This window comes from Colletotrichum godetiae (genome assembly GCF_030913485.1).
Source record: "Colletotrichum godetiae strain CBS 193.32 chromosome Unknown BDP55scaffold_100, whole genome shotgun sequence".
Lineage (NCBI taxonomy): Eukaryota > Fungi > Ascomycota > Sordariomycetes > Glomerellales > Glomerellaceae > Colletotrichum > Colletotrichum godetiae.
In genome coordinates, this window is record NW_026851348.1 from 29,659 (window position 1) to 48,255 (window position 18,597).

At 54.4% G+C, this 18,597-nt stretch overlaps 7 protein-coding genes across 7 annotated transcripts; 3 read left to right on the plus strand and 4 right to left on the minus strand.

Moving 5' to 3' along the window:
* Positions 1-66: 66 nt before the first annotated feature.
* Positions 67-816, plus strand: BDP55DRAFT_638945 (uncharacterized protein; the record flags this gene model as incomplete). Its single annotated transcript, XM_060573178.1, has 1 exon — positions 67-816. One exon carries the CDS (start codon positions 67-69, stop codon positions 814-816), a length of 750 nt encoding a protein of 249 aa, XP_060421963.1.
* Positions 817-1,310: 494 nt separating this feature from the next.
* BDP55DRAFT_624063 (Spb1 domain-containing protein) lies at positions 1,311-4,527 on the minus strand. Its single transcript, XM_060571398.1, has 4 exons — positions 4,114-4,527; positions 2,200-4,051; positions 1,685-2,119; positions 1,311-1,614 (listed from the first exon to the last, which is right to left on the minus strand). Exons 1-4 carry the CDS (start codon positions 4,279-4,281, stop codon positions 1,496-1,498), a joined length of 2,574 nt encoding a protein of 857 aa, XP_060421964.1. The 5' UTR covers positions 4,282-4,527; the 3' UTR covers positions 1,311-1,495.
* Positions 4,528-4,862: 335 nt separating this feature from the next.
* BDP55DRAFT_735104 (WD domain-containing protein) lies at positions 4,863-7,428 on the plus strand (the record flags this gene model as incomplete). The annotated part of the gene is made up of 4 exons (XM_060580283.1): positions 4,863-5,660; positions 5,710-5,839; positions 5,888-5,998; positions 6,047-7,428. The coding sequence occupies 4 exons, from the start codon at positions 4,863-4,865 to the stop codon at positions 7,426-7,428; spliced, it is 2,421 nt and encodes an 806-aa protein (XP_060421965.1).
* A 727-nt stretch (positions 7,429-8,155) lies between these two features.
* On the minus strand, positions 8,156-9,619 carry BDP55DRAFT_567767 (uncharacterized protein; the record flags this gene model as incomplete). The annotated part of the gene is made up of 1 exon (XM_060570617.1): positions 8,156-9,619. One exon carries the CDS (start codon positions 9,617-9,619, stop codon positions 8,156-8,158), a length of 1,464 nt encoding a protein of 487 aa, XP_060421966.1.
* Positions 9,620-12,567: 2,948 nt separating this feature from the next.
* Positions 12,568-14,360, minus strand: BDP55DRAFT_36296 (thiamine-repressible mitochondrial transport protein THI74). The gene is made up of 3 exons (XM_060567056.1): positions 13,963-14,360; positions 13,133-13,906; positions 12,568-13,069 (listed from the first exon to the last, which is right to left on the minus strand). Exons 1-3 carry the CDS (start codon positions 14,215-14,217, stop codon positions 12,755-12,757), a joined length of 1,344 nt encoding a protein of 447 aa, XP_060421967.1. The 5' UTR covers positions 14,218-14,360; the 3' UTR covers positions 12,568-12,754.
* Positions 14,361-15,313: 953 nt separating this feature from the next.
* Positions 15,314-16,836, minus strand: BDP55DRAFT_686440 (ras family protein). Its single transcript, XM_060576515.1, has 7 exons — positions 16,478-16,836; positions 16,354-16,407; positions 16,194-16,289; positions 15,951-16,130; positions 15,853-15,897; positions 15,697-15,799; positions 15,314-15,642 (listed from the first exon to the last, which is right to left on the minus strand). Exons 1-7 carry the CDS (start codon positions 16,505-16,507, stop codon positions 15,533-15,535), a joined length of 618 nt encoding a protein of 205 aa, XP_060421968.1. The 5' UTR covers positions 16,508-16,836; the 3' UTR covers positions 15,314-15,532.
* Positions 16,837-17,252: 416 nt separating this feature from the next.
* Positions 17,253-18,477, plus strand: BDP55DRAFT_735108 (uncharacterized protein; the record flags this gene model as incomplete). The annotated part of the gene is made up of 3 exons (XM_060580284.1): positions 17,253-17,399; positions 17,452-18,048; positions 18,103-18,477. 3 exons carry the CDS (start codon positions 17,253-17,255, stop codon positions 18,475-18,477), a joined length of 1,119 nt encoding a protein of 372 aa, XP_060421969.1.
* Positions 18,478-18,597: the final 120 nt, after the last annotated feature.

An 18,597-nucleotide genomic window follows, 5' to 3' on the forward strand; every position in this document is an offset into this window, starting at 1 on the left:
ACGAGGGCCGATTCCGGATAAGGCGCCTGCTCTCGCGGCAGCCTCGTTTTCTCCTGTCGAGGACTCATGGCATTCCACCACTCGAGCGGCTCATCCGCAGCCTCGGGTTTTGAGTATGCGCAGGTAGGCCACGCCTTTGCCGGTCACCAGAGTGCTCCTCCGCTCAATGGGCCCCCTTTTCAGCCGTTCCAAGATACCCAATTCGACATATTTGAATGGTATCCAAAGTTCCAATCATGCCTCCGCTACTTCTTGGACCATGCTCAGTACAGCGGGCCCATTCAGGCTGTGGCAGCCTTTGTCAACATTCAACTCCCGTTTCAAAAGGCCCACAACCCGGTACTCTCCTCCAAACACACCGGTCCCAACTCCCCCGCCGGGCCCGGGCCCTCGACTCCGTCCACGGCTCGAGCCGCCGGCAAGATGCCAATCAATGCCCAATTGCCATCCTCTACTCATGCAACACTTACACCTTATATTCGACGCTTGGTGGCGACCGGTTTCGATTACCCCGCCGTGTTACACGGCTTCTTTGGTGACGATTGGGTTGGCGGAATCGGCCCCATGCACGAAGCTGAGCGCCGCAACTACATGTTTGCCGCCAAGAGCGACACCTGGCTCAAGGTGAAGTCACACTACGACATGGACGGCGAGCAGCAAGTCCCCTTTCTCCGGCCCTTATCGAATGTTACCGAAACGGAAATTCAAAGCGCGGAAACCCAATGGAGCGAGTGGCTCGCCATGCAGGATTGGATGTTGGGACCACGGGCACCAGACCAGGAACAGGAAGTGAGGATCAAGCAGGAAGACGACTAGAATCCACACCGAAGTCACGTCATGCCTCTACGCTTAGGGTGGCGGCGGCAGAGAGGAGGCATTTTGCATTTCACAGCTTGGCAGGACAGCATTCGGCGTTTTTTCATCACCATTCGGTTCTACAAACGGCAGCACGAGTATACATGCAGGCGCAGAAAGAGCTGTACGATGTCGAGAGGCGAGAGAGCAAACGGTTTCTGAAAGAAAGAAGAGGGCGGCGTCCGCATCCATCCGCCTCAACTTGTTAAGATCTCATTCAAGCTGCCGTAAGATACACAGCATGTGTTGCTCGGTACCAGACTTTTGTTTTGCTTTTTTTTCCGGCGGCGGCATATTCTCATGATTCCCTTCCTCCTTTGGATAGAGGCGCGCGTACAATGGCGGTCGGGGGGCAACGTCACTTAGTCATGGTGATCTCATGTCATTTTCAGTTTTAACGACTTTTTCTTAACGATACGATAATGCACAAAAAAAGACACACGATGATGCACATTCATGCCAAGACTTTTTACACACACACATAGATCCGCCGTGAGCTTTTTTTTCCCCATTAACACATTAATGCGCCTGATTTTCCAGCCATGCTTTATTTTGACAAACAGGTTTGGGACGTCATCGCCAACCTCGCCATCTCGGTATGGAGATGATGTGGTCGGCAATGCGCCGACGACATCGACGTCTATTTCTTCTTCTTGGCTATCCTCTTTTGCGCCCTCAGGTCCTTCTTCATTCTCGAATCCACAATAGTGTAACGACCCTTGACACCCTTGGGGCGACCCTGGATACCGCGGTTGGCACCTAAAGCGACGGTTAGCAAAGTCAAGGTTCACGGATTCTTGTGGTGTATAAAGGAGGGAAAAGAACTCACCCCTGGCGATAATCAAAGTAGGCTTGGGTCTTCTCTTGACCTTGCCGGCCTTGGCCATGAGCTTTGCGATGCTCTCTGCCTTTTCCTTCTCCGTCATGCCCTCCTCGTTGGCGAGCGAGTCCGACTTCTTCTTGAGCTTCTCGAGGCGCTGCGCCGTCTTGAACTTCTTGCGCGCCTTGGCCTCGCGCACCTTTTTGATCGGACGCGCGTTGTAGGCGCGCATCTTTTCGCGGATGGCGGCCGCCGCGGCCTTGGTGATGGGCTTCTGCTGCTTGTCGTGCCGCGTCTCGTCGTCGATGAACCAGTCGGGGAGGCCGTCGCGGTCCTTGAGGGCCCACTTGTTGAAGCCGTCGTCCATGAGGTCGCTTTTGGTCTTTTCGCCCGTCGCGAGCTGGTGGGCGAGTGTCATGGCCTCGGCTGTGATGATGTCGATATCTGGTGGCTTGTCAGCACGAGGTCTCTATCTACGAAAGGGGGTGGACGCTGGGTCCAGGTAGGTAGGTAGCTAGACTTACCGAGTCTGCCGTCCGGCCGTCTCTTCTCCTGGTTCTCCCAGTCCTCCTCTTGGTTCTTGACGACCTCGAAGCCGGCGTCGTCTTCGCTCTCGGAATCTGAGCCAAAGCCGTCGGCGGCCTTTTGCTTGGCCTCCTTGGCCTTCTTCTTCTCGTCCTTTGCCTTCTGCTTGCTCTCGCTTGCCTTGGCCTTTTCTTCCTTTGCCTTCTTCTTGTCTTCCTTTTCCGTCTTGGCCTTCTTCGGTTTCGGCTCCTCTTCAGCAGGCTGGTCCTCAACGCCCCATTCCTCGTCGTCAACGTCTCCCATGTCTATATCCTTGAAGATGTCTTGACCAAAGAACGCCGATGCCCGCTTCGACAAGTTGCCGTTCTCGGCTGTGGTGTCTAGGTCCGTAACCAGGGGCTTTGCATTCTCGTCTTCGTCCTCGTCGTCGTCGGAGCTGTCGGAGTCCATTTCCATGTCCTCATCGCTGTCGCTCTGTTCGCCGCCGGACACGCCCTCCCACTCGCCATCCTCGCCCTCTTCGCGGGCCTGCTTGGCGCGCCACTTGGCATCGGCCGCTGCCTTGCGCTCCTTGAAGTTGTCGTACATGCCGTCCAGCTCGCGCTCGAGGCGATCTTCCTCCGGGTCACTCTCATCGTCAGAGTACACGATACCAGCTTCGGCTTCCTTGGATTTCTTCTCACTCTCCTTGAGAAGCGCCATCTTGCCGCGGGAAATCTTGTTGATGCCGCCAGCCCTGTCGGCCGTCTTCAAAGCGAACATGGCATCCGGGCCAAGGGGTCCGGCCTGCTCCATACCAATATCCATTGGCGCCGTCATGTTCATCTGCATGCGTACAATGTCTTTTTGCTTCTTCTCGTTCTCCTTCCTCCTCTCCTTCTTTTTCTTTGAGTCGTCCTTGTTCTTGAGCGCCTCCAGCTCCTGTTGGATCCGCAGCTCCTCGTCCATCGACTCGACCTCTGCAACCTCCTCGCCCACCTGATCTTGCAGGGACTTCTTCTCTTGCGTTGTCTTCTTGGTCGGGAAACCGAAGATTTCTCTGACCTTGAGACGCCATTTCAACAGCTGCTTGAACTCTTTTCTACCAAGAACCTTCAAGTCTGCGCAGCTCCTGCGGATCTCGTCTGTCGTTTCAGGAAGCTTGTCAAGCGCGGCCAAAGCCACGTCTCCGTTGGCGGGCTGATCAAAGGACAGCTGATTGGTTTGGCCGAGAATTGCAATGGGATCGGCCGTTTGAATGAACTCGCTCGCCGATACGACTTTGTGCTGCGTGTAGTCACCCTCCTCGTAACCCTCACGCTTGCGCTTCTTCTGCTCTGGGTTGTACACCTTGGCCTCATTGTTGGGAGTCGCGTCCTTGAGCTCGGCGAAGACGGCGCGGGGGTCGAGAAATCGGGGATCGATGCGCTTCGGGGCCTTGAAGCCCTTGCAGACGACGAAGATTTCGGCAGACACGTTTCTCGAGGAAGGAGGCTTGGTCGCCTCGACCTTTGTGAAGAGCTGGTTGAAGACCCACAGTAGGGGGTTGTAATCCTTAGATCGGAAGACCTTGGTAACGAAGGTACCGCCCTCTGCCAAAAATTCCGTCGCAAGCTTCATCGACTGCAGCACCAACTCGGCCTGGTTGAACGAATCCTGGTTCCACGCAGTACCGACGTTGGGCGCACCATCGTGAAGAACACAGTCTGCCTTCCATGTCTTGAGATGCGATCGGATCGTGGCTCGACATTTCTCGGTCGTGATATCGCTTTGGAAGGTGATGACCTTGGGAATTGGCTTGATGGGCGACAAATCGACACCGACAATTAGAGCACCGACAGGGCACGTTTCCGCTGCGACTTGACACCATGACTGTAAAATGTTAGCAAGAAGTCATGCGATTGAGTTGTCCTTCACGAGGGGAGGAGGCTTACACCGGGCGCAGCGCAAAGATCGACGACGACCTTGCTCTTCTCCAAGAAGCCATACTTCTTGTTCAGCTGGATCAGCTTGAACGCTGCTCTGGCGCGGTATCCCTTCTCTTTGGCGAGCTTGTACCACTTATCCAAACGTCCTTTTCCGTGCTTCTTCTGGATCGCCATAATGTCTGAAGGGCGAGGCCAAGTCGAGATGCACGGGGAATTGTTGCGGGAGTTGAGAAGCTCTTCTGCAACCACAGAGCGTCCTTCTCTGCAGGATTATCGACTTTCGGACCCGCCCCGCCGCCTCGACTTTCGCAACGTCCCTTCTCTCAGATTTTTTTTAGCGGAGCAGCAGGGGAGCGATAAGAATCACGTGGAGATACCACTAGCGCATGATAATGTGGGGGACCCGCGCTCGGTTCATCGGATGGAAATCCATTGTCAATTCCATTAAACATTCTCGGGTGGGTCTCCGCGTTCACCACGCGCACCGCGACGTCGTCGCGTAGAGAGCTGCGCTAGGGTCAAGAGGGAGTCTCGATTGGGCAAGTAAGACGTCAAGAGCTTTACCTACCATAATTAGATACCTTGCTTCAAACCTAACTGTTCAAATTCGGCCATCACCACCCCCGCCTGCCGGATCATACGCTCCCTTCCTCTGTCCTCAAAGACGTTTCTGTCTGCTGTCTGTTTCTTTTATACTATTAGGTAGCTATTGAGTCTAGAGCCGAATCGTCATCGTCATCACCACCTCCAGCGTCATGGTCTATCACGGCGGCATGGCCAGTCCGCCACCGAGCGATGGCCTCGTTCCAGCATCGTCTCCTAACTTCCCTTCCTCCCCGCCGTCGCGGATGTATCGAAAGGAAAAGAAGAAGTCCATCTTGACGCCCCGGAAGTTTCGTCGTTTCTTCACCCCCCGCGGAATGCCCTCACAGATATCCCGGGAAAGACCAGCCCTCGGCGAGCTACGCAGTCCAGCACTCAACGTTCAACCAACACCTCCACGATCCAGCCCTCGCTTCAACGAACCGATATCACCCACTTCGAACCACAGCAGCAGTGTACTTTCCCCTTTTGGCAGCGAAGATGGCCCGAGGAAGCGGAAGCGGAGCGTCGTCAACGCTATACCCATGAAGTTGCCACAGCCTGGCCGGGGTTTGAACACGAAGCGTTCAAGGACTCAACTGGAGGACTTGGAGGAAGACTACCCCCTCGGACGAAGCCCTATCGCGAGGTCACCGTCGCAGCGGGATGAGAATGCCGATTCCGAGGATCACTCTATGGGTTCGCCTGAGATACTCTCGCCCTCGGCTAGTCACACGGCAGCTCTGGGCAGAACGTACCCGACAGGACCTCAAGTCACACCAGACGAATTCGCGCGGAAGCTCAGCCCCTTGACTGCCAGCAACTTTGCGACCTCGGGGTATGAGGGCCTTCGGCCCAGGTCCACGCTGATTGATTACTTCAAGTGCAACCGGGCAGGGGTTCCCGCTTCTAGTAGAGGAAAGGCTGTTAAGACTCTCACCAAGCTTCCCCTGCCGCCCAAGGACAAGCCTGTATGTTCAACTTCTTACAACTTACTCTGACTAGACTAACGTATCCCAGATCGTACCAGAGTACCGGCCGCAGCCCATGATCAAGCTCCGCAACCGGGGCTTTGGTGCTCAACTGCTGCTCCGGGAGCAGGGCAGCACACCTCGTCCCGGGCGTGAGCATCTCGAGTATCCTGCCTTTGGTGAGTTGCTCAGTTCTCTAGACAATGACTTGCAACTGACATCGGCAGACTCCAGAGCAAGTACGGCATCCTTCTGGAGCCGAAGCACCGACGTCCACATGTGTAACGCGCATCTGACGCAAGCGAATACTATTCCTTTCAGTCTAGCAAGTTGTCACAGTGAGTGTACCCGAAGCCTACTCCTTGAACTTGAACTAAGCCTCGCAGATGCCCCAATGACGGCAATTGGTGACGAAGAGGGATTCATCCGCTTCTTCGACACCACCACAACCCCCTTGGGAGCGGCACCTCGTACAAAGGTTGATATTGTCATCCAGGCCCACGAGAATGCCATCATGGACCTCGCTTTTTCCAATGACGACCTACGTTTGGCAAGTGCATGCGGTGATCGCTCCGGGAAAATCTTCGACGTCATGTCACAGACGGTGGCGGTGGAATTGAATGGCGGTCACTTCCAATCGATGCGTCGTGTGGAGTTCCAACCAGGCCAGGCCAACGGAAACGTTGTAGCCACGTCGGACCGCGACGGAAAGATTCAGATATGGGATTTGCGATGTTCCATGGCACCGGCCGCTGCCTTTTCCACTCGCGGCCCGGAAGGGATCGTGCACCGCGACAGAGACCGCAACCCTCTGTGGGCCCGAACGACCAATACACTCGACAACGCCCATGCTCGTACGATCCATGGAGTCACATCACCGGCGTCTGTCACGGCGCTGCAATATATGCCGGAAGGCCGTGAGCACCTGCTTCTCTCCGCCTCAGAGGCGAATGCCTGCATTAAGCTGTGGGATACGCGGTACATCACCCCGCGCAACAAAGAGGCCGCCCCCCTAGCTGTGACTGCCGAACCGGCAACCCACCGCTGGCGGCCCTACGGCCTTACTTCTCTGGCCCTGAGCAGTGACGCATCCCGCCTGTACGCAGTGTGTAAGGACAGTACTATCTACGCGTACTCAACCTCGCACCTCATGCTCGGCCACGCTCCCGAGCTCTCACTCCGACCTCCGCGCCAAAGGGCCGGCTCCGCGGTGCAGGGTTTGGCGCCCCTTTATGGCTTCAAGCACGACCTTTTCCACGTTAAGAGCTTCTACGTGCGCGGAGCCCTCCGCCCTGTATCGACTTCCGGCACCGAGCTTCTCGCCGTCGGTAGCACGGACAAGTGCGCCGTCGTCTTCCCCACCGATGAGCGTGCCATGCGGGAGTACTGGGACACGCAGAGCCACCTCCCGGCAACGGACACTATGTCCACCTCGTCAAGCGCAGCTACGTCCTCGTCCCAAGCAAAGCCTATCAACGCCGGCGGCGCTCAAGTGCCCATCATCCGCAACGGCACGCCCCTCATCCGTGGTCATCGCCGCGAGGTCACGGGGCTCAGCTGGTCCAACGAGGGTAAGCTCGTCACCATCTCGGACGACTACATGGTGCGCCACTGGCAAGAGGGCAGCGATGACGGCGGCCGCGGTAATGGCCGCGACGCGTGGGACCTGCGTACCGGAGGCGAATTTGGCGGAAACCGGCACATGGCTGGTTGGGCCGACGTCGCGGACGACTGGGATGAGGACTGCGACTCCCACTCTGAGTGCTGATCCGAAAACTCAAAACAAAAACAAAGCAAATGAATGGTGAGTAAACAAGCATGCGTCTGGACGGAGTTATCCTAGACGATCAAGAGGTCATGAGTTTTTTTTTTTTTTTTTTGATGACGAGAGTTTGATAGGCAGACTTGAACGTCTGACCTTTTCTTGTTTTTTGTACTTGTATATGCGCAGAGAGGAGTCATCTGGATCGGGGCGCGTTGGGAGTTATTTGAAAGCATTGATTTGGCGGGTTACAAGATGAGACGACAAGAACAAAAAAGACGATTAGAGATCGTGGGGGGGAGGATGGGTATGAGTTCGGATTGGCTGGGTATGAGGAATTAGCATGGTGTGGCATCACATCGCTTCGCGTTGCACTGGACTGGACTGGGGGTTTTCTAGATACCATAGCACTCATGGGATATAAAATCCCTTATACATAATGAGACATGTCAGAAAACAGTATCATTACACTGGAAATAGTATGAATGTGAAGGAGACTTGGTTTGGGATATGCCATCTGGCAGCCGTCTATCTAAGCTTTGAAAGTCTGTCATAGACCGTCTACTGCCGTGTCATGTCGTAGGGAAAAGAAAAGGCCAAAACACCTGAAAATGCAGTAGAGGGGTATCGTATATCTATCCCATGCCGTAGGTATCCTGAGTTGAAAAACGCTCCGAAACGCCGATGTCGTCATGCTATGCTGCCACCATGCCTTCTCCCTACTCCCCTTCTGCTACACGCCCTTCGCTCCCATCTTCCTTACTAGAAAGAATATACTGGCAATGGCAGCTAAGCCTGCAACGATGATAATGTTAGATATCAAGGAAGTGGCAGAGCGTGATAGCTGACCCTGCCTCGACGCCACACCTCCTGTGGAAGACGTTGCGTTAAGCGCGCCGTCTGTCGAGAACGTCTGGCCCTTGTTCTTTCTGCTTGGTACCGCTAGCTTCGGCTCAAATCTCATAGACTTGGAGGCCGGACAGCATGCCGGGGGCTGTTTTTCCAGGTCGCTCAAAGCGTGAGACTGTGAAGTCTCACATGCCTTTTGCCTCGTATGCCTTGAGAGCCACGAATCAGATTTCTCGCTGTCCTCGGAACTCTTCGAGACCGTCTTCTCCCTCTTCCTGTCTCGAGCAATGGCTACACTGTCGCGTAGACGACCGCCGGGTACCAATGATGCCCATGATTCCAAGACGGAAGGTCCATGTTCCAAGTCCGTGTCACACACATTGTCCAGCTGCCCAACGAGCAGCAACATATTGTCAAAGATGCAGACGGCCTCTTGGATGATGTCATGCCTCTCACGCGGTGTCAGGAGATGCTCGGATTCCGCTAGCCGTTTCTTAAACTCTTTTTTGAGGTCCTCGCCGTCCAGGGGCGTCGCAAAGTGGAAGAAGCCCAGGGGTAGAGAATGACGCATGTGCTTTGCGCCGACTTCAATCTTCCCACGGTCGTCACCCCGTGACATGTCAACCGGTGTTGCGTTGGGAATAGCAGCGTTCGATGGTGCTGTGCGTTCTTGGCAGGGCATCTGCGATGGTGGAATCGGCGACGACGTTTGCTCCCAGAATTCTGATCCCGCAGACTCGAGTGTTGCTCTGATGAAACGTCCGCCAGCAAAGAGGGCCATGAACAAGATGTACGAGTATGCCATCAGGACGTGGGGCTTCTTCTCAATAGTGCGCCTAACGTGCATTGTGAACTCGGCTAGCCGTCCTGACTGAGAGATCGCTGTAAGTTGCTCATTCACAACGTCGGGGGACCATCCGGTGATGGAACCAAGATCAGCTCGCAGACGATCAGAACGCATGAGTCCGGGTAGGTACAGCGACGTTAGTATTGAGCGTGTCCGCTCGCAAAGAGCAGGTTGGTGTCGCAAGTTAGATTCGATGTTCGAGACTGGTGTAAGGTCAACTTGGTTTGATTTACACTCGTCATCGGCCTCGTCAGTGGAAGGAAGTTGGGGTGATTCTGCAATAGTCTTCCATAATGACTCAAAGGTGTCGTAGATGGGCGTGATGTGAAGGAGGCCGGAAGCGTAGAGTGAAGGATCTACGGCGCGGGGCGGGATCGCCAAGGGCAGGCGGGCAATGATAATCTTGTTGAGTTTTGCATGAACAGATCGGGTCGCGGCGGCGATGGACTCGGACAAGGGACGTTGTGTATCTTCGGCCGGCGTTGCGGCTGGTGAGGTCATCGTCACGAGCGTCGGGGCGGCGCCGTTTGTTTGTCAAACCTCCCGTGACGGAGAGGTGCGGCTGGTGGCTTCTAGGGAAACGTGCGGGATACGGAATAGGGAATAGGGGCGTGGCGTAGATGGTGTATCCGTACAGGAACCAGGCACCTCGTGTTCGGAGAGGGGGAATAATAGGATAATGGATGCTTGGTGTGACACAGGTTCCGAGATGATGCGGTTGGTAGTCGAGAGTTGAAGTGTACCGGTAGTAAGGTAAGGTAGACAGACAGGAGCAGAGACAGAGGGTAGGTAACCAGTAGTCCTAGAAGACTTGTTGTCTGCTGCTCCTCCTCGAGGCCTCCTCGGCGAATTTCAAGGCGTAATGCGAGATAATGTAGAAGGACCTTGGAAGGGGGACAGAACGGACGAAAACCACAAACGGAAGCGGTAGCGTCGATCCTCAGTAGGTTGTCGAGGGCAGTGATCGAGTGTCTCTCTCTCTCTCTCTCTTTTCTTTCCCTGGCAGTAACTGGGAGAGGCTGAACCAGTGGCAGTTGCGCTTTGGGTAGGTTGCAACGGCTAAGAGTAGTAGCGGGTGGCAAAGACGGAAGGGTAATGTGTAGCAGAAGGCGACAGCGTCAGAGCTTTCTTTCTTGCTGGAGCTATTACCGATACCTCTCTTTGGCGTTCTGGTAAAAGTGGTCGGTCACCAGGGCCACCATGTGATGTGCTTCTCAGATTCTCGGAAGGAAAAGAGTGAGACTTTCCCGAGAGCTTGGGTTTTTCTGTTTCTTTTTGCGGTCGAGAATTCGGGTACCTAGGTCTCAGAGGGATGGGTCTAGTGTTGTCCGGAGAGATTCCACTTTGGTTGGTATGCAAGCTAGGAAAGCAAGCAAGGTAATAAAGAGACAGAAAAGTTTAAGATCCAAAGGAGCCGGGGACAGGAGGCAGGGCCCGGCAAACGGGGTTGGAAGAAGCTAGTCTCGGCGAGAGGATGTGGACGAGTAGTGCGCACCTCAAGCATGGAATCTTGAGACTCGAGAGTCAACTGGGCTACATCCAAGATCGCATCCGGTGTTAGCTCGAGTCTGGTCTCGGGGTGATAGATCAATAGGCGTAGGTGTAGGTGAAGGAGTGAAAGGACGAAATGATGTCTGAGATGGAGATCGGAGTTATCTGTTGCCTCGCGGGAACTATTCCCAAAATTGATAGGGATTCACCAAGCTTTGTTGCATCGCGTCAAGGTCTCGTGGACAAGTATTGTAAGGCACATACGGAGAGTCTTGAATCGTATCCGTACAAGCACTTATGTCCGTAGTAGAAAAGCGGACTTCACTGCAAAACCACAGACGACTATTCAACGACCCCCCGCCACGGCATGGCAAATGTCACCTTTTCGCTTCATGGGAATCCCTCAAGAGAAGGAAATGGAAATGCGGTTCGGGTACCCTACCGTGGAGCGAGTAACCTGGAGGCAAACAGACGAGGGCAAGCCGCAAGAGGGGGGGCCCGGCGGGCGGCGAGGGATGTGGAGGATATGGCCAGGGGCCAGGGGTCTTTGGGTCCTATGGCCTTTGATCATTCGCGGTCTCGCCCCGTAAAGGACCACTTTTATCCATCGGGCTGGATTCGAATCGAACATTTTCGCATTGCTACGCTGCCGTCGCTGCATGTCCGATATTTTGCGCAGCCCACTGTGGCTTGCCCTTTCCTTGATTCTGGACGCTCTACGGAGTACATTACGGAGTGCGGGTAGGTATTTCTTCATATTCCTGCCTGATGCGTTTCTCATCTTTATCAATGTCTTCTGCCTCGGTCTCTAACGACATGGAAGGTGCAAATGGGCGAGCAAGGAGTTGGCAAGTTGTGAAGACTAACGAGATACTGGTGATGCACCCTTGGACTTCTTTAGCTCGTGTAGGCCCCTACAACAAGTTAGTATTCGTGTGTACTCCGTATAATGCATTAGACCAGTGACTGGCGACTGGACCTTCTGCAGGAGGAAGCGCCCCAGCGATCGGCTTTCCTGCGGGCCATCAATTCTGGCAGGACCCCACGATGTTCTTGCTGCCCACGGCGCCAACAGGTGATCCCTCTAAGCCTGTGCCTCTACCTTCCAAGTTGGGTGATGTGATTAATTAGGTACTTTGGCAGGAGCAAACATTCTCTTGATAGTCTCCAGGACCATCTCTACTGACCCTTACCTTGTTGCGCAATGTTGAGCTCCCATCCAGTCCTCTGGAACCCCTTCGACAGTTCATAAGACTATCCCTTCTAAACCACTTTTCCGATGTTTTCTGCCCACCTCTCAACCTCGATGCAACCCAAGACTCTGTCATTTTATCCTCCAGTGCTACAGCACATGCCAAAAGATACCAAAAAATTTAATCACAGCATACTTTCCCGATTCCCGCAACTCTATCAATGAATAGCAAGGGGAGGGGGGCCAAGGATCACACGGTTCAACAAATTCTGGAGCCTTTCAACTCGAAGCGGCGAATCCGATTGCGCGGCTGTCTCCATGCACCTGCAGATCCCTTCTCTCAAAATCAAGCAAGACATCAAAAATCCAACATGCATCGTATTTTACTCAAACCCGTCATCGGATTTTGCACAATCCCGTCTTGTCATGCTCGCCCGACCTTCCCAGTCTCCCCAAAGTCACACCACAGCTGCAGTCGACCACTCACCAGAGAAAAAACTCCTTGGTTCGCATAATGCCGTATTGTCTCCGCCGCAGCTGCATCAGTGTTTCCACCCGGAACCACCTCTTTTTGCTTGATTGCTCTTCCGAATCATCCGACTTGGCAACGTGAAGAATGACCTCGTCAAAAAGGGGCTTCCTAGCAAATCCTACTATGTGAAATCGATGCCGGGCCTCACCTCGCCGCCTTGACCGTGAGAAATGGAAATGTTCAGTCTGTCAAGAGATGGATCTCACACGCATTGAAAGACGGCATGATGCAAGTTGATTGTATTAATGACGAGACTGAGCAAACAGCTCAGACTCAATAACAGCGCTCCAGGTGGAATCCAAACACTGGAAGCACCGCGGTCTTGTGTGTAAACGCCGTGACCCATGCAACACGTCTAACGCCCCCCTGCGCACCTCTCTGCTCTCGAATTACAACTTTGTGTGTCTATAGAAACATCCCTTTATAATTGCGAGATGCCCCGGGATCCTGCCTCGGGGCTCTTGTCGCTCGACTCGTCTTCGTGGCTCTCATTGTTGATGAAGAGAAAAGAGATGAGCACCACGGCCGCGCCGACCCAATACACCCAGCTCGAATACTGTGAGTACTGAATCATCTCGCCAATGAGCGACAGAGGGATCGTAAGGGACAGGCCGACCGTCACGACCAGCGGGGTGGTAAGCAGCATGGCGTACGCCCATGACATATCGCTGATGAAGGACGACAACGAGTTACCAATGACAATGGCCCAGATTTTGGCCGTAGGAGGGAACGAGAACTGTACAACCTTCATTAGACACTCGAAAGTCCACAGATATAAGGGGTATGCGGTGTGACTTACTGGTTCCATCCCCGTGAAATGCAAGATGAAGAACACAGGCCATAGGAACACCAAGTTAAAGAGTCCCACCAGACCAAAGAAGAGCGGCATATTCACCCGATCTTCGTTGCCTACCCGCCTCTTCATCACAGTCACGTAGAGTCCGTAGATGATGGCGCTCACAAATGCCATCAGGTCCCCAATGGCAATCTGGCCCGTCGTCTTGTGCGGGAACGACCCGCGGTTCTCGTCGCTCGACCCGGACAGGTCCACCGTCGATATCAGCACAATACCAGTCAGCGACGCCAGGACGCCAATCAGCTTGCGCGCTGTGAACCCTTCGACCCCCATCACGGCGCAGAAGACGAGCGTCCACACGCTGCTCGTCGAGTTGAGGATTGTCACGCTCCCAACGCTCGTGTACTCGAGACACGCCGACGCGAAATAATTTGCAAAGAACCACAGCATGCAGAACTCGAGGCTGATGACGGCCGTCTCCCGGAACGTGAGCCGCTCCACCCTCGTCGTCGTCTCGAACCCTTCCATCTCCAGGCTCGGCTCGTCGTCCACCAGCAGGCGCTCCCCGGCCACCGTGTCTTCCTCGTCCTCGGCCGTCTTGAGGTCCTTGCCGTACCTCTGCTCGTTCCAGACCACCATTGCCTCGCGTCGTAGACCCTCGACGCCGTGCTGCATCAGAAACCGCACCAACATCGGTATCAGTGATACCGCAAACACTGACGTATTCATATACACCACAAAGAATGGCTTGTCGTAAGAGTGATCTGAAAAGATATACTGCCCCCTACTGTCAGCTTGCGCCAGACCGCTACAAAATACCATGGCCAACTCACAGATGCCAAAAAGTTGGATATCGTCCACAACAGCACCGTCACAAGCAGCAGCGAAATGCCTAGCGTCCGCCTCGCAACACCGCCCAGCCCCATCTTCGCCTGCCATCCAGATGACCTCACCGTCGACCTCGACCTGTTTGTAGACGCAACCGAGGCGCTCAGCCTGTCGGTGCTCGAGAACGACCTCCTCGGAGGACGGTCATGATGCTCGGGTGGTGCCAGCGCGGCGGGCAGCATAGGCTCGCTCGGTGCCATTTTCGTTTCGGGGAATTTCGCGATACCGTCGTCGCGCGCCGTGTCGTCGGGAGGTAGGTAGGTAGGTAGGTAGGTATGCAGGAGGAGTTTGCGGATTCAGGGAGGGCTGTCCGCCTTGAGGTAATCCAGGGTCGCTGTCGATGCTGTAGGCATTTGACCGCAGGGACGGCGAAGAGCAACAGCAAACTCTCAAAATATCGTCACAAATAATTCGCGTTCAAAGGTGGGCGGCCGGTTGCCGAATGTCCCGTCGCTCGACTAGGCGCATGTGCAGCACGGCACGGATATGCCGTATGCCAACTGCTTCTCGGGCCGTCGGTTGAAGGCGATGACGATTATGGAGCGGTTTACTGGAGAGCAGCCAAAAGACCCTCAACAAGGCGAACACTCAAAGAAGCTTGGCGAGCTTCTCTCATGCGGACGCGTCGTCCGTATTTTTCGTCGCTGGAGCGTTCACTTTCAAGGGATTCGTGTCAATGTGTTAATTAAGGGTGTTTCTCCAAGGTTGAGTTTCAATGGCACGGGCGAAAACACCCCCTGTATTCGTCCCAAGTACCGGCGACCAATAGTGGTGGGTCGATCGCGTGCCACGGATTCGAGTCTCAGCCTCCCTCAGTAAGGCAGGTGGTTAAGTGGGCAAGTGAGATAAGTCTCTTTGCTGTACTCCGTAAGATACTTACAAAATCCTACCTAGAGCATAATACGTAACCTCTTCCTGCCCTAGGCTGCCGCCGATGGACAAGGCCAAGCATGACGCCGCGCATTAAGCTTACAGAGAGCACTGGTTGCCAGGCCGGACTTAGTGCCGGTCTCCAGCCTTGGGGCTTTAGTGCAGCCTCGGATCCATCCTTCTGTGCGGAGTCTGATGACGGACGGCAAGAATGATCCGTCAGCTCGGACCGGTGATGATAACATGATGGAGAAAATGGCTGTCTTCCGGTGCTCCGCGCCTGTCAGTTAAGATGGAATGTTGTATCCGTAAGAGGCGTCCATTTGTCGGTCCGGTTGCGGACCCTCTTGCCCAGAAGCCGTAACTTAACACAAGTATGGTTGCAGATGCGTTAAGTCATCACGATGCAGGAAGCGAAAGGGCACTATACGAATAAACCCTTGATCAAATTCCAATAATAACCTCTAAACACCTTTCGCACCAGTGCAGGATAGATATGCAACATCAAGCCAAGGCCAAAAAATGGATATGTGGAAAGGCCCTTGGACTAAACATAATGCGAGTCGGACAGGGTCCTAATACTGTGTGCCGCCCTCGTCCTCAACTCGCTCAACATCAACAACCAAATGCTTAACCAAAAGCAACTTAGCAAGAACATCCATCCCGGGGGTTTTCGATGGGAATATTGATGACATCCTGGTAGTCACCGCTGAACTCCTCGGACTCTTCCTGGGCCAAAGCGTTCCGCGCGATAACTATTGTACGATGTTAGTACTCATCGTTGCGGGCGCTCATGATGCTGCACCAACCTTCGAATGCTTGTTCAACATTGATGGCCTCCTTTGCGCTGGTCTCGAAGTAGGGAATACCGCCCTTGGACTGGCAAAAGGTCATTGCGCGTTTGGTCGAAATCTACGATACTGTCAGCCAACTGTAGGAATATTAGACATTTCCTGACCACTCACCACTCTCTTGCTCTCCTCAACGTCAATCTTGTTTCCGAGAACGACCTGGTCGCTTGTCAGTCACGATTCACACAACCCAGCGCCAATCAGCCACTAACGAATGGGAAGTTGTCCGGGTCCCGCGGTGAAGCCTGAATCAAGAACTCGTCCCTCCAGCTGTCCAGAGCATCGAAACTCTTGGAGTTGTTGACATCGTATACGAGCACGCAGCAGTCGGCGCCACGGTAGAAGGCGACGCCCAGAGACTGGAAGCGCTCCTGTCCTGCCGTATCCCAAAGCTGTCGTCCATCGTCAGCACATGTTCGGATCTCTGATCAATCGTTATGTCGGTCTGATCCCACCTGCATCGTCACCTGTCGGTCGTCGACGAGAACCTCGCGCGTCAGGAAGTCGGCGCCGATGGTGGCCTTGTAGCTTGCACTGAACTTCTTGTTGACCTGGGTGGAAGATTCACGTCAGCGCCAGTCGCCTCCTGGTGTTGCTAGGCCGACGAAAACTCACATATTGGTTCATCAGACTCGTCTTGCCAACACCGCTATCGCCAAGGATAATGACCTGCAAGAAAATAACCTCGTCAATTATGCTGCGCGACGATGTGCTGCAGCGCTGGAAGGGGAGAGCCCACCTTGAGGAGGACCTTCTTTCTCGATGACATTTTGAATCGAGAGCCTCGTGGGAGGAGTATGTGAATGTAGAGTTTAGAATGAACAAAAGTGTTGGCGTCAACAGTCGGTCGTTCTACGTAGTGTTACGAAAGTTTCGGTCGCGGGTTGGGTTTCTTATCGGTTCGGACGTCAAGGTGATCGAAAACGGACCGGTGTCTTGCGGTCAGGGGTGGTTGGTTGGTGTCAAGTGCAGGTCGATACGTAGTAGATCGATGGAGGGAAAGTCATGGTGGAGGTTGACAGGGAACCAGGCGGTACTGAGAGCTCCCGTCACATTTCCAAGTTTCAGCCTATCAAAGAGCTGCCTCCAGTTGCTGGGTCTAACCAGGAAGGGCTCCGAGTGTCTACCTACCACTCTGCCTACAGGCTACGCAGCAATATCGTCAGGTGCACTGCTGCTGTTGTCATTGTGGCTGACGTAACGACCAAGGCGCTGTGGGAATGAACGACGGTGCTCAATGCACTGTACTTTGGTGAACTCTAAGGTACCTTGGTTGTTCAGTCGCTCCAGCCACACTCCTTAACTCAACGACGGTCCAGGCGAGCTGAGCCCAGCAGGAGCACGCCCTCACTACCTACCTTACCTCAACTTCCTCGGAATTCCTGCGAGGACCAAGACCTCTCCCACCTCTAGTCGCACATCACATGTATGCTGTGGACAAACAACACACGAGACTACATCCGTAGCCCAACATGCGCTGATGGGACTTTTGACACACATCTCACCCGATCCTCATGGCGGATGAAGAAGATCTCCTGACCAAGGTCCACGGCCTGAGCGACCTCGAGCTCGCCGCCCTTTTGTGCCTGGTCAACCGAGAACACTGTATCGTCAGCACTCCGCCCGTCGCCCTCAATGAGCTCATCGAGGAGCTTCAACTTGTGAGCGCATATGTTATTACCTCCCGCTGTTCATATCGTTAATCTCCTGCAGATCGCGACCAAGACCTTTGGTCTGACGTGCGCCGTCGTGGACTGCACTCCGCAAACCACCCTGGAGGACTTTGCATCCTCCATCCTCATAGCGCAGTCACCCGCAGCAACCAGATCAGGCTCGCCCCTTCGCACCCGTAACGACTCCTACTTCTACTCCCGCGCCGGAATCTCGCCATTGACCGCCGTCAACGCCTATAGCCCCACGGGCCCCGGCGGCGCAGCCGGTTCTTCCATCGCCAACGTTATCCTCGCCCGGAACCTGGACCGCGCTCCCAAGGCCGTGCAGATTCAGGTCCTCGAGCTTCTGCGTACCCGCCGCATCTTCACCCGCACCTCCGTCCAGACCGCTCCTAAGCAGTTCCTTTTTGTGGCCGCGTTGGCCGCTGAGAGCGGAGGCAACGCTCATGTTACGCTACACCTAAACGACTACTTCTTCATCGCGCACTGGCACGACCCGGATGATGGCTTTGCCAACTTAGACGAGGCGTACGATAGGACCGACGATGCCGAGACTGCCAGCACCGAGAGCGTTGTGAAGAAGAGCATCAACGAGGAGGCAATGGCGGTCAGTGAGGATCCCGTTTTAAGTGAAGGTGTAAGTGAACTTTTACGTGGTTTTTGGTCTTTTGAGGGGGCTAACTTTTGGTAGGACATCGCATCGTTGGCTGAGCTGAGCCGAGAAGTACAGGTCAATGTGGACGTACTGCGCTATCAAATGAACATTGTCACGTATTTGAGGATGCACCGCGCAGTTGCTGGTGGCATCGAGCCGATCGCCACGAAGCATCTCGACCAGCTGCTGAAATGCCTCGCCCCCTTACACCGCCTGGAGTTTGTGACGCCGGCTCTCGTCCACTTGGCTATTAGGAAAGTCTACCTGCATCGGATCCGAATTGTGCATGCAAAACAGGAACGGAGCATGCAGTGGGGCAGCCAACAAGAAGCCATCGAGTCCATTCTTGATGGCCTGGGCGCCGAGGACGTAATCGAAGACGTGATAAATATGGTGGCGGCACCGCTTTGAAGGCAAACTTGACTATTTTTCCAACGAGCGTGATTGATTCTACTCAGTGGCTACGTCTTTACGAGTCTTTATCCTTGATACCCATGGGAAACCATTCGAGACATGGAACGCCCGCCCTCG

What these genes read in the sequence shown, in the direction of transcription:
- BDP55DRAFT_624063 (XM_060571398.1), bottom strand. Translation starts at nt 4,281, where the DNA reads ATGGCGATCCAGAAGAAGCACGGAAAAGGACGTTTGGATAAGTGGTAC. An exon ending in ATCTTTGCGCTGCGCCCGGT is followed by an intron (nt 4,052 to 4,113) that starts GTAAGCCTCCTC and finishes AACATTTTACAG; the next exon opens with TCATGGTGTCAAGTCGCAGC. An exon ending in ACGGCCGGACGGCAGACTCG is followed by an intron (nt 2,120 to 2,199) that starts GTAAGTCTAGCT and finishes ACAAGCCACCAG; the next exon opens with ATATCGACATCATCACAGCC.
- BDP55DRAFT_686440 (XM_060576515.1), bottom strand. Translation starts at nt 16,507, where the DNA reads ATGTCATCGAGAAAGAAGGTCCTCCTCAAG. An exon ending in ACCGACAGGTGACGATGCAG is followed by an intron (nt 16,131 to 16,193) that starts GTGGGATCAGAC and finishes GATGGACGACAG; the next exon opens with CTTTGGGATACGGCAGGACA. An exon ending in ACCCGGACAACTTCCCATTC is followed by an intron (nt 15,898 to 15,950) that starts GTTAGTGGCTGA and finishes ACAAGCGACCAG; the next exon opens with GTCGTTCTCGGAAACAAGAT.
- BDP55DRAFT_36296 (XM_060567056.1), bottom strand. Translation starts at nt 14,217, where the DNA reads ATGGCACCGAGCGAGCCTATGCTGCCCGCCGCGCTGGCACCACCCGAG. An exon ending in TATCCAACTTTTTGGCATCT is followed by an intron (nt 13,907 to 13,962) that starts GTGAGTTGGCCA and finishes AGTAGGGGGCAG; the next exon opens with TATATCTTTTCAGATCACTC. An exon ending in ATTTCACGGGGATGGAACCA is followed by an intron (nt 13,070 to 13,132) that starts GTAAGTCACACC and finishes AAGGTTGTACAG; the next exon opens with TTCTCGTTCCCTCCTACGGC.